This window comes from Narcine bancroftii, chromosome 2 (assembly GCF_036971445.1).
Source record: "Narcine bancroftii isolate sNarBan1 chromosome 2, sNarBan1.hap1, whole genome shotgun sequence".
NCBI classification, from domain to species: Eukaryota; Metazoa; Chordata; class Chondrichthyes; order Torpediniformes; family Narcinidae; genus Narcine; species Narcine bancroftii.
Window position 1 is genome coordinate 83,208,946 of NC_091470.1, and position 11,333 is coordinate 83,220,278.

Sequence of the window (11,333 nt, forward strand, 5' to 3'; positions counted from 1 at the left end):
TCAGAGGGACACAGGCAAATAGGACCAAATTGGTCAGCATGGACAAGTGGAGCCAAAGGACCTGTTTCCATACTGTCAGACTATGACCCATTCTGCTACGTGGGAGTTCACTCTGCATAAACAGGCTGGCTCCTCTCAGTCACTTCAAAGGCCCATCAGAGAACCATGGTCAAGGTGGTAGAGGCAGAAGTTATTTCCTTTTTATACTCAGCCAGAAACCACTCAGCAGCCAACAGCCTGTCAGTGGAAGGAACATCAGATCATGTAGAAGGTACTTGAACTGCACCTCTCTTTAGGACATCCTTTCAACAGAATGAAGTGGAAGAATCTGTCAGGTTGAACCAGTTTTTTTTATTTTAATTTTTTGGAAACAAAATTACAGGAGTTTTATCATTACAAATTAGTTTAAAGACATTTATAGCACAGCAGAGAAAGGTTTTCAAGGGCTCCAGGTCAAAGTAGGTCAACAAGATGCCCAGTTAATTCTAAAATTGGGGTGAAGCGGGGTAAATTCTACCAGATGATGAACAGCCAGAATGAGCCCTCCCTTCATATCCTGTGATGAGTCAAACTTCCTGATGTTCAACACCAGCCCACCGGGACTTGGATTATTGGGACAGGCTGCTTCTGCCGGGCAGGGAGTCTCAACTCCAACATGACATGCCAGGAATTTGGAGCACACGAAACCGGTTCATTGTTTGTAAATGCACTTTCTTCCCTCTTCTTCATCCCCAACTGAGGACCTGGGAAGGAAGGAGAGAAAACAAGGACTTTAACCACACGCAAAGGATGGCAGGGACCTCCAACCCTAGTGCTGTTAGCAGAGGTGCTGCTGGGGAAGAGAGCTTTGCATATTCATTAATGTGGCCCAGTGACTACTCTGGAACACAAGAGTCAAAGCCAATTCTGCTTCTCAGGCCTGTATGCCCCCATCCCCCCACCCTTTCCCATTCCCATTTAGCCTAATGAAAAGCAAAACCCTGCAGTTGTTGGAAATCTGAAATAAAAGTTTAAAAAATGCTCTCTCCACATAAAGTGTCCAACCAGACAAGTGTATCCAGCAGTATGTGTTTTTTTAAATTTACTATCTAGCCATCAAATTTAGAAATGTTCCATTAAACCTCTTCTCCAGCACTAAAATCTCAAGGGTCAGGGACCCAGAAGGAGGGTGGTGGGTTTCCACAGCTGCTATGTGAAGGAGACTCCCTGATATCAGCCTCCTTTAACCGTCAGGCTTTACTTCAACTGCAGATCTGCAGAGACCAGAGTTCTTTGACCAGCCACAGCCTCCTCATTATGTATTGTACATCTGTGGTCTTCCAAAACCTGCCACAAAATATGCTTTCCTCCCCTCCCTCTTCCCTGCCCTTCAGGGACTCCTTTCCACATCCCTTCCTTCATCTTTTCTCCATCTCTTCCCTCTTTTCATCTCCCCATCTCCCTTCCCTCATGCCCCACTCTCTCTTCCCCTCCCCAAACCACCCTCTTGCCTTTGCCAACCTGTCACCAAACCAATGGTCAATGGAACCCACACTTTGCTGCTCAAGTGTTCACAGGGCCCTCCACTGTCCCTTCCATTTGGAGGAGCTCCCCTGACCTCTAATCCTCCCAGATCCCACTCGAGCACATCTCACAGCTCCCTGAACTCAGACTGGTTGCCACCAGATAAGAGGGAGCCAATTCCTTAGAGACAAGACTCAGAGCTTTGGATACTTTCCAAACCAAGACCAGTTTGTAGAGAGGGCACTAGTGAGGCCTGACTTGGAGTACAGGATACAGTTTTGGGTTCCTTATTTAAGAGCAGGTTCAGGGAAGATTCACAAGAATAAAGGGATTAATGTATGTGGAACAGCTTTTGGATTCTGATGGGGGACCTGATGCATTTTAAATGTTGAAAGGCCTGGACAAAGTATATGTGGCGAAGCTGTTTCCCACAGTGGGAGAGTCTTGGACAAGAGGGCAAAACTTCATGATTGAAGGGTGCCCATTTAAAACAGATGGCTGTGGAGGCCAGCTTATTGGGTATATTTAAGGCAGAGATTGATAGGTCTGAATAGCCAGGGTATCAAAGAAGACATCAGGGGAGTGGGATAGTGGATCAGCTCATGATGGTAGGGCAGAGTTGACTTGAGGGGCCAAATGGCACTCTTCTGCTCCTGTATTTACAGTGTTATGGGTCCACATGGTATGGTGTCTCCACGTACCTGGGAGTTACTTATAGGAATGGCTCTCAGTTCCGCCGTGCCCAAATCCTGTAACAAGAGAAGATGGTCCATCAGCAGGGAGTGGGAGTGTGTCCACAGCACCCCGCACTGCACAAGCCCACCCACCAGCAGCACAGAGCACCTGGCAACCTGAACTTGCGGAGGGTCACACCTGGAGCCCAGGTTCCCAGCCCAGGATCGGGACCCAAGACACAGCGTAGGGGTCTCACTGCACCCAGTGGGGCAAGATTCCTCCCCAATACTCTGGCAAGTATTTGCCCCGACAATTGTGAGATCTTGATGTACTGAAACTGGTCACTATTCTTTCCCCATTTGAACAGCTCGGCCGCACATCATTAGCTGTGAATCTAATTGGGAGAAGCTGTTATGTATTTAGAACAAACGCCCACCTTCTTCCTTGCCCCAAACTTGCGGGGGAGGTTCACTTGGACCTGGGGGATCTCACATTTATTTGTTCCCCTTTTGGGATGCACAAGGAGCTCCTGGGCACCCCAGGCTCAAAGGCCTTTCAACCCCTCTGCAGTGGGCCTCCTAGCCCCATGCACTGACACACCCTTCCTCTCTCACAGGGTCCCAGCTCTGTAACCTGCCCCACTGCTGTCCCCCATGGTGCTGCTCCTCTCCTGACCCTTCCCTATCCACCCCCACCATCTTATACATTCATGGGACAGAAGACCACTCCAGAGCAGGTGACCTGGAGGTTTAACTCCCTCACTGCTGAGCTGAGCAGAGGTGCAGAACATCAGAGGGGTCTCACAGCATGGAAAAATACCCACCCCCTTCCACTCTATCCCAGTTAGTGAGCCAATAGATTCTGAATTTAAATTAGAGATAGAGCATGGTTACAGGTCCTTCCAGCCCATGACCCCACACTTCCCAAATGCAACCATATAACCAGTTAACCTACCGACTCTGTCTTTGAAGATAGAGGAGATCTGGAGGAAACCCACGTGGTCAAGGGGAGACCATGCAAACTCCTTATAGATAGTGGCAGATTTGAACCCAGGTCGCTGGCCCTGCAGCACCGTTGCACTAACCATGCCACCCTATTGGTGCTCTAGGTTAGGAGTTCGAAGGTTGGTCTTACCTTTGGGCCCGAAGAGGGCCAAGTAGCAGGGTTTGGTGCAGTAGGGCTTCGAGTCGTGCTACAAGAACAAGAGGAATCAGCAGTAAATACAACTCCACCGCAAAACACAGGGCTCCTGTGTTGCTAAGATGGGAAACATCTCTGAGCCTCTGCCTCACAGCTGGGGGGGGGGGGGGGGGAAAGGGTAGAGCCTCTGCCTCACAGCTGGGGGGGGGGGGGAAGGGTAGAGCCTCTGCCTCACAGCTGGGGGGGGGGGGAAAGGGTAGAGCCTCTGCCTCACAGCTGGGGGGGGAAGGGTAGAGCCTCTGCCTCACAGCTGGGGGGGGGGGGGAAAGGGTAGAGCCTCTGCCTCACAGCTGGGGGGGGGGAAAGGGTAGAGCCTCTGCCTCACAGCTGGGAGGGGGGGAAAGGGTAGAGCCTCTGCCTCACAGCTGGGGGGGGGGGAAAGGGTAGAGCCTCTGCCTCACAGCTGGGGGGGGAAGGGTAGAGCCTCTGCCTCACAGCTGGGGGGGGAAGGGTAGAGCCTCTGCCTCACAGCTGGGGGGGGGGGGGAAAGGGTAGAGCCTCTGCCTCACAGCTGGGGGGGGAAGGGTAGAGCCTCTGCCTCACAGCTGGGGGGGGAAGGGTAGAGCCTCTGCCTCACAGCTGGGGGGGGAAGGGTAGAGCCTCTGCCTCACAGCTGGGGGGGGAAGGGTAGAGCCTCTGCCTCACAGCTGGGGGGGGAAGGGTAGAGCCTCTGCCTCACAGCTGGGGGGGGGGAAGGGTAGAGCCTCTGCCTCACAGCTGGGGGGGGGGAAAGGGTAGAGCCTCTGCCTCACAGCTGGGGGGGGGGGAAAGGGTAGAGCCTCTGCCTCACAGCTGGGGGAGGAAGGGTAGAGCCTCTGCCTCAGCTGGGGGGGGGAAGGGTAGAGCCTCTGCCTCACAGCTGGGGGGGGGGAAGGGTAGAGCCTCTGCCTCACAGCGGGGGGGGAAGGGTAGAGCCTCTGCCTCACAGCTGGGGGGAGAAGGGTAGAGCCTCTGCCTCACAGCTGGGGGGGGGAAGGGTAAAGCCTCTGCCTCACAGCTGGGGGGAGAAGGGTAGAGCCTCTGCCTCACAGCTGGGGGGGGGAAGGGTAGAGCCTCTGCCTCACAGCTGGGGGGGGGAAGGGTAGAGCCTCTGCCTCACAGCTGGGGGGGGAAGGGTAGAGCCTCTGCCTCACAGCTGGGGGGGGGGAAAGGGTAGAGCCTCTGCCTCACAGCTGGGGGGGGAAGGGTAGAGCCTCTGCCTCACAGCTGGGGGGGGAAGGGTAGAGCCTCTGCCTCACAGCTGGGGGGGGAAGGGTAGAGCCTCTGCCTCACAGCTGGGGGGGGGGGGAAAGGGTAGAGCCTCTGCCTCACAGCTGGGGGGGGGGGAAAGGGTAGAGCCTCTGCCTCACAGCTGGGGGGGGAAGGGTAGAGCCTCTGCCTCAGCTGGGGGGGAAGGGTAGAGCCTCTGCCTCACAGCTGGGGGGGGGAAGGGTAGAGCCTCTGCCTCACAGCGGGGGGGGGGGGAAGGGTAGAGCCTCTGCCTCACAGCTGGGGGGAGAAGGGTAGAGCCTCTGCCTCACAGCTGGGGGGGGGGAAGGGTAGAGCCTCTGCCTCACAGCTGGGGGGGGAAGGGTAGAGCCTCTGCCTCACAGCTGGGGGGGGAAGGGTAGAGCCTCTGCCTCACAGCTGGGGGGGGAAGGGTAGAGCCTCTGCCTCACAGCTGGGGGGGGGGGAAAGGGTAGAGCCTCTGCCTCACAGCTGGGGGGGGGGAAAGGGTAGAGCCTCTGCCTCACAGCTGGGGGGGGGGAAAGGGTAGAGCCTCTGCCTCACAGCTGGGGGGGAGGAAAGGGTAGAGCCTCTGCCTCACAGCTGGGGGGGGAAGGGTAGAGCCTCTGCCTCACAGCTGGGGGGGGAAGGGTAGAGCCTCTGCCTCACAGCTGGGGGGGGGGGGGAAAGGGTAGAGCCTCTGCCTCACAGCTGGGGGGGGGGAAGGGTAGAGCCTCTGCCTCACAGCTGGGGGGGGGGGGGAAGGGTAGAGCCTCTGCCTCACAGCTGGGGGGGGGGGGAAAGGGTAGAGCCTCTGCCTCACAGCTGGGGGGGGAAGGGTAGAGCCTCTGCCTCAGCTGGGGGGGGAAGGGTAGAGCCTCTGCCTCAGCTGGGGGGGGGAAGGGTAGAGCCTCTGCCTCACAGCTGGGGGGGGGGAAGGGTAGAGCCTCTGCCTCACAGCGGGGGGGAAAGGGTAGAGCCTCTGCCTCACAGCTGGGGGGGGGGGGGGAAAGGGTAGAGCCTCTGCCTCACAGCTGGGGGGGGGGGAAAGGGTAGAGCCTCTGCCTCACAGCTGGGGGGGGAAGGGTAGAGCCTCTGCCTCAGCTGGGGGGGGGGAAGGGTAGAGCCTCTGCCTCACAGCTGGGGGGGGGGAAGGGTAGAGCCTCTGCCTTACAGCGGGGGGGGAAGGGTAGAGCCTCTGCCTCACAGCTGGGGGGAGAAGGGTAGAGCCTCTGCCTCACAGCTGGGGGGGGGAAGGGTAGAGCCTCTGCCTCACAGCTGGGGGGAGAAGGGTAGAGCCTCTGCCTCACAGCTGGGGGGAGAAGGGTAGAGCCTCTGCCTCACAGCTGGGGGGGGAAGGGTAGAGCCTCTGCCTCACAGCGGGGGGGGGGAAGGGTAGAGCCTCTGCCTCACAGCTGGGGGGAGAAGGGTAGAGCCTCTGCCTCACAGCTGGGGGGGGGGAAGGGTAGAGCCTCTGCCTCACAGCTGGGGGGAGAAGGGTAGAGCCTCTGCCTCACAGCTGGGGGGGGGGGGAAAGGGTAGAGCCTCTGCCTCACAGCTGGAGGGGGGGGGGGAAAGGGTAGAGCCTCTGCCTCACAGCTGGGGGGGGGGAAGGGTAGAGCCTCTGCCTCACAGCTGGGGGGGGGGAAGGGTAGAGCCTCTGCCTCACAGCTGGGGGGGGAAGGGTAGAGCCTCTGCCTCACAGCTGGGGGGGGAAGGGTAGAGCCTCTGCCTCACAGCTGGGGGGGGGGAAGGGTAGAGCCTCTGCCTCTCAGCTGGGGGGGGAAGGGTAGAGCCTCTGCCTCAGCTGGGGGGGGAAGGGTAGAGCCTCTGCCTCACAGCTGGGGGGGGGGGGGAAAGGGTAGAGCCTCTGCCTCTCAGCTGGGGGGGGAAGGGTAGAGCCTCTGCCTCAGCTGGGGGGGGAAGGGTAGAGCCTCTGCCTCACAGCTGGGGGGGGGGGGGAAGGGTAGAGCCTCTGCCTCACAGCGGGGGGGGGGGGGAAGGGTAGAGCCTCTGCCTCACAGCGGGGGGGGGGGGAAGGGTAGAGCCTCTGCCTCACAGCTGGGGGGAGAAGGGTAGAGCCTCTGCCTCACAGCTGGGGGGAGAAGGGTAGAGCCTCTGCCTCACAGCTGGGGGGAGAAGGGTAGAGCCTCTGCCTCACAGCTGGGGGGAAGGGTAGAGCCTCTGCCTCACTCACAGCTGGGGGGGGAAGGGTAGAGCCTCTGCCTCACAGCTGGGGGGGGGGAAGGGTAGAGCCTCTGCCTCACAGCTGGGGGGGGAAGGGTAGAGCCTCTGCCTCACAGCTGGGGGGGAAGGGTAGAGCCTCTGCCTCACAGCTGGGGGGGGGGGGGAAGGGTAGAGCCTCTGCCTCATGCCGGAGGGGGGGGGGGGCGTGGAGAAATGGTATGTCTCACAGCATGGGGGGGGGGGAAGAAATAGTAGAGCCGCTGCCTCACAGCAGAGGGGGCCCACTTCGATCCTAACCTCTGTCACTTTATGGTATCCACATATTCTCCCTGTCAGCACATGGGCTTTCGCCACGGAGCTCTGGTTTCCTCCCACATCCCAAAGACAGGGTGCAAATAATTGCTCATGGTGCATGGCTGAGTGGTAGAATTTGGGGCAGGGGTGGAAGTTGATGGGAACTTTGGGAGAATAGGTTACGGGGAAAATCAGTGGGATTGCTGGCAAGGACTCAATGGGCAGATTGGCCCCTTCTCCACCTTCCCAGAAAATACAGAACAAAAAAAAAGGGAGAAGCCAGCTGACCTCAGAGATGGCACCAGGTGTCAAGGTCTTCTTGCATTTTTCACACTTCAGACAGGGTCGGTGCCAATCCTTTCCCAGGGCTGTCACCTTCTCAGCTGAAAGAGAAGAACAGTGGTTTTACACTACACCACCTCTCCAGTTTCCGTTAAACCCCCTCCCTTGAGTCTTCTTTCATCCAGCTCCCACCCCTTCCCTTTCCATCCATAGCTACCCCTTCCCTACCACTTACCAGCTTTTTTCTCCTGCTCCCATCGATATCCACCCATGACCTCTTGCCTGTGGGCCTGCACCCTCCTCACTTCTTGACAAAGGGATCAGGCCCGAATCGTTAGTTACCATTTGCTTCTGAGAGATACTGCACCTTTGTGTATTGTAGGCTTTCATGGTGTCTGCTTTTATTCCTTGCAGGAAGCCCCTGCCCTATCCCTATAGATGATAAGGAATTAATGATCCCCAGCACTGGTGGAGATTCTAGAGGTGGGAGCAGATTGTTGGGGGGGGGAATATTGTATTAGCATGTTAGAGGAACTCTCAAACTCGCTCAGCAGGGGACTGAATGCTGGGATCTACCTATTGACCAGAGAGAGGGGGGGCTATTGGATGCCAGGACCTACCCTGTCAATAAACGTCAACACCATCTACCCCTCCAATGTAGGAGACGACGCTGTTGTTTTTATTGCATCAAGCATCACTGCAAGGGGCGGGTGGAGAGTCGGTAGCATGCGTCAAGCTAGACGCTAGAGATGTGGGAGGGGGTGGGGGCGGGTCTGACGGTGAGCAATGGCCATGACTGTATGGGGGGGCACAGCACCTTGCTTGGCGCCGACCTTTGGTGGGAGGGTGGAGAATCCGTAGACAAAAATTGGTAAAGATTTCCTGGCACGTGTTCAGAGCACTGCCACAATTCCATCAGCCGTGGAATTGCAGCCAGAGATTGCCATGCACACAGATTTTAGTGTCAGAACTCCTCCATCACACTCCCGGGAGGGGAGGGAGGGGTAGCCATCCCCATGCCGAGAGCAGGAGAGACTGCACAGATCGAGAGCTTTCTTCATGCAGTTGACTCTCAAACATGAGCTGTAGAGCAGGTCGGCTCTGTTAATTTGTGATGTTGCACGAGTGGCTTGTGTGCTTTATGTTCCTGTGTGGCTGCAGCAAGAATCTCACTGCATCTAGACCCCCATATTAGTGTACATGACAATAAATGGACAAGAGGTCACTTAATGGAGGTATACAAGATTGTGAGGGACAGTAGCAAAGACCAGAGGACATCTGTTTAAGGTGAATGGAGCAAAGTTACATTTAAAAAGAGATACTGCACCGTTTTGGCCCACGAGCCCATGCCATCCAATTTACAAACCCTGGGTCATTTCAAACATTGGGAGGAAACTGGAGCCCCTGGGGAAAATCCACACATACACAGGGTGAATGTGCAAACAGACAGCATGGGATTTGAGGATGGATATACACACATACATACATCACACACACAGAAAGTGGTGTGTGCCTGAAATGCAATGCCATGAGTGGTGGTAGAGGCTGGTACAAGAGGGGCATTGAAAAGGATCTTCGATAGGCACATGACACAAGTAAAATAGAGGGTTGTGTGTGCAAGAGAATGTTGTGGTGCTGGCTTTCATAGGTTGGTACAACATAGTGGGCTGAAGGGCCTGTACTATGGTGTATTGTTCTAGGTTCCAAACTCTCATCCTCTCACCAGTGGCAATAGGCTGACTTTCCAGGAGCTCAAGCCATGTTCAAAAGGTCCCACTCACAAGGACCTGGTGCACACACCAGCTCCCCACCATGTCCACTGCAGGTACACAGGGCCTGGATTTGTCAACCTGAGAGGACTCAGCACAGTAAGTGAGTTTACATGTCGCTGCTCCTGCAGGGCCACATGTGCATGCTCACACTTCCCAAATGGGAATGCTGCCCGATCCATTTATACAAGATATTTAACAAATCCTTTTTCCCTCTGAATCTACCCTTCTGTCTGTCAGTTTCTTCAACCTTAGCACAATGTCGTTACAGCACCAGTGACCGGGATTAGAATCCCACAACATCTGCAAGGAGTTTGCAGGTTCTCCCCGTGTTTACATGGGTTTTCCCCAGGGGCTCCGGTTTCCTCCCACCTTTCAAAACGTGCTGGGGGTGTAGGTCAGTTGGGTATAATTAGGCAGCACGGACTCGTGGGCCAAAAAGAGCCCATTACCATGCTGTATGTCTAAATCTGAAGTTACATTTAATCTGATTTAAAAACTGTCTTAGTGTTTTTATTAGATTTCCAGCAACTGCAGGTTTTTTTTTATATTAATTGTCTATTTTCTCTATCCCACTCTAGCCTCTGTGTTTTTAACCAGACCCTTTACAGGATATTCTGCTGTTTGGCAAGGTCAAAAACTGCATCATCTTGTGCTGAGAAACAGGACAAATTGAAAGGGGACCAGTTTAACACCACAGAGACCAAAAAAACTCCTGTTAGTCACATAAACTGCAAAGCCATTCTCCTGGCAACACACCTCCTCCAAGGCCCATGCACATTGGTTACCACTCCAGGCTGCTCGTGGCCTCTCCTGCTCATTCTGCTATTTCATTACACCACAGCTCACACGATTGATTCTTGATTAGCAAAGGCAAGATTTACAGAGACGCAAAAATACTCCAAGACGCTGCTTTCATGACCTTTTGAGGAACAGAGTTTCAAAGACATATTTTCAGAAGAGAGAAATAAGTAATCTCATCTCTACTGGAAGTGAGTGATGCCCTGATTCTAGATTCTCCATAATCACCCTGTCAAGAGCCTGATATCAATCTCCTTTCATTCTTCTAAATTCCAGCAAAGCAAGTCTGGTTGGCCCAAACTTTTCTTATAAAGCAGCCAGTGCTGGTCTAGTAAACCTTCTCTGAACCCTTCCAACACATTAATGGCCTTCCCCAATTAAAGAGGCCAACACTGCACATAGTGCTCCAGATTATGGTCTCACTAGTGATTGACTGTGAAGCAGAATCTCCCTCCTTTTGGATTTGGTTTCCTCAGTAATAAAGAGTTAGGAGTCCATTTTACTAATTACTCGCTGGATGCACAGACCTGCCTTTTCCAAATTATGCAATACGATTCCAATGCATCTCGCCATTCTATAAATAACCTATTTTTTTCTGCCCAAGGTGAACGATTTTACATTTTCCTTTACATTGTACTCCACTTGCCAAATCTTTACCTGCTCACTTAACCTCCCCATAACCCTTTGTGGCTGTCGGAGAGCCTCTTCAATACTTTCCACCTTATCTATTCTTCTTTCCTCTTTGGCTTGGGTTCGCAGACGAAGATTTATGGAGGGGTATGTCCACGTCTGCTGCAGGCTCGTTGGTGATGGACAAGTCCGATGTGGGACAGGCAGGCACGGTTGCAAGGGAAAATTGGTTGCTTGGGGTTGGGTTTTTCCTCCTTTGTCTTTTGTCAGTGAGGTGGGCTCTGCAGTCTTCTTCAAAGGAGGTTGCTGCCCGCTGAACTGTGAAACACCAAGGTGCACGGTTGGAGACAATATCAGCCCACTGGTGGTGGTCAATGTGGCAGGCACCAAGAGATTTTATACACTTATCTATTTCTTCTTTTCTTTCTTTGGCTTGGCTTCGCGGACGAAGATTTATGGAGGGGGTAAAAAAGTCCACGTCAGCTGCAGGCTCGTTTGTGGCTGACCAGTCCGATGCGGGACAGGCAGACACGATTGCAGCGGTTGCAAGGGAAAATTGGTTGGTTGGGGTTGGGTGTTGGGTTTTTCCTCCTTTGCCTTTTATGAGGGCAGACCGACGTTCAGGTCGGTGGCTGTCAGTCTTGTCTAGCATGGTTCTGATGTTCCAGCATGCTAGCTTGAGTTTGTGAGCATCTTTTGAGGGGGAGGACGTGGAGGGGGAGGACGTGGAGGGGGAGGACGTGGAGGGGGAGGACGTGGAGGGGGAGGACGTGGAGGGGGAGGACG

The 11,333-nt window shown here is 54.7% G+C and overlaps 1 protein-coding gene across 1 annotated transcript; it reads right to left on the bottom strand.

Moving 5' to 3' along the window:
- Positions 1-331: 331 nt before the first annotated feature.
- Positions 332-7,737, bottom strand: LOC138752891 (cysteine-rich protein 1-like). Its single transcript, XM_069915503.1, has 5 exons — positions 7,583-7,737; positions 7,354-7,465; positions 3,313-3,370; positions 2,205-2,252; positions 332-743 (listed from the first exon to the last, which is right to left on the bottom strand). Exons 1-4 carry the CDS (start codon positions 7,735-7,737, stop codon positions 2,212-2,214), a joined length of 366 nt encoding a protein of 121 aa, XP_069771604.1. The 3' UTR covers positions 332-743; positions 2,205-2,211.
- Positions 7,738-11,333: the final 3,596 nt, after the last annotated feature.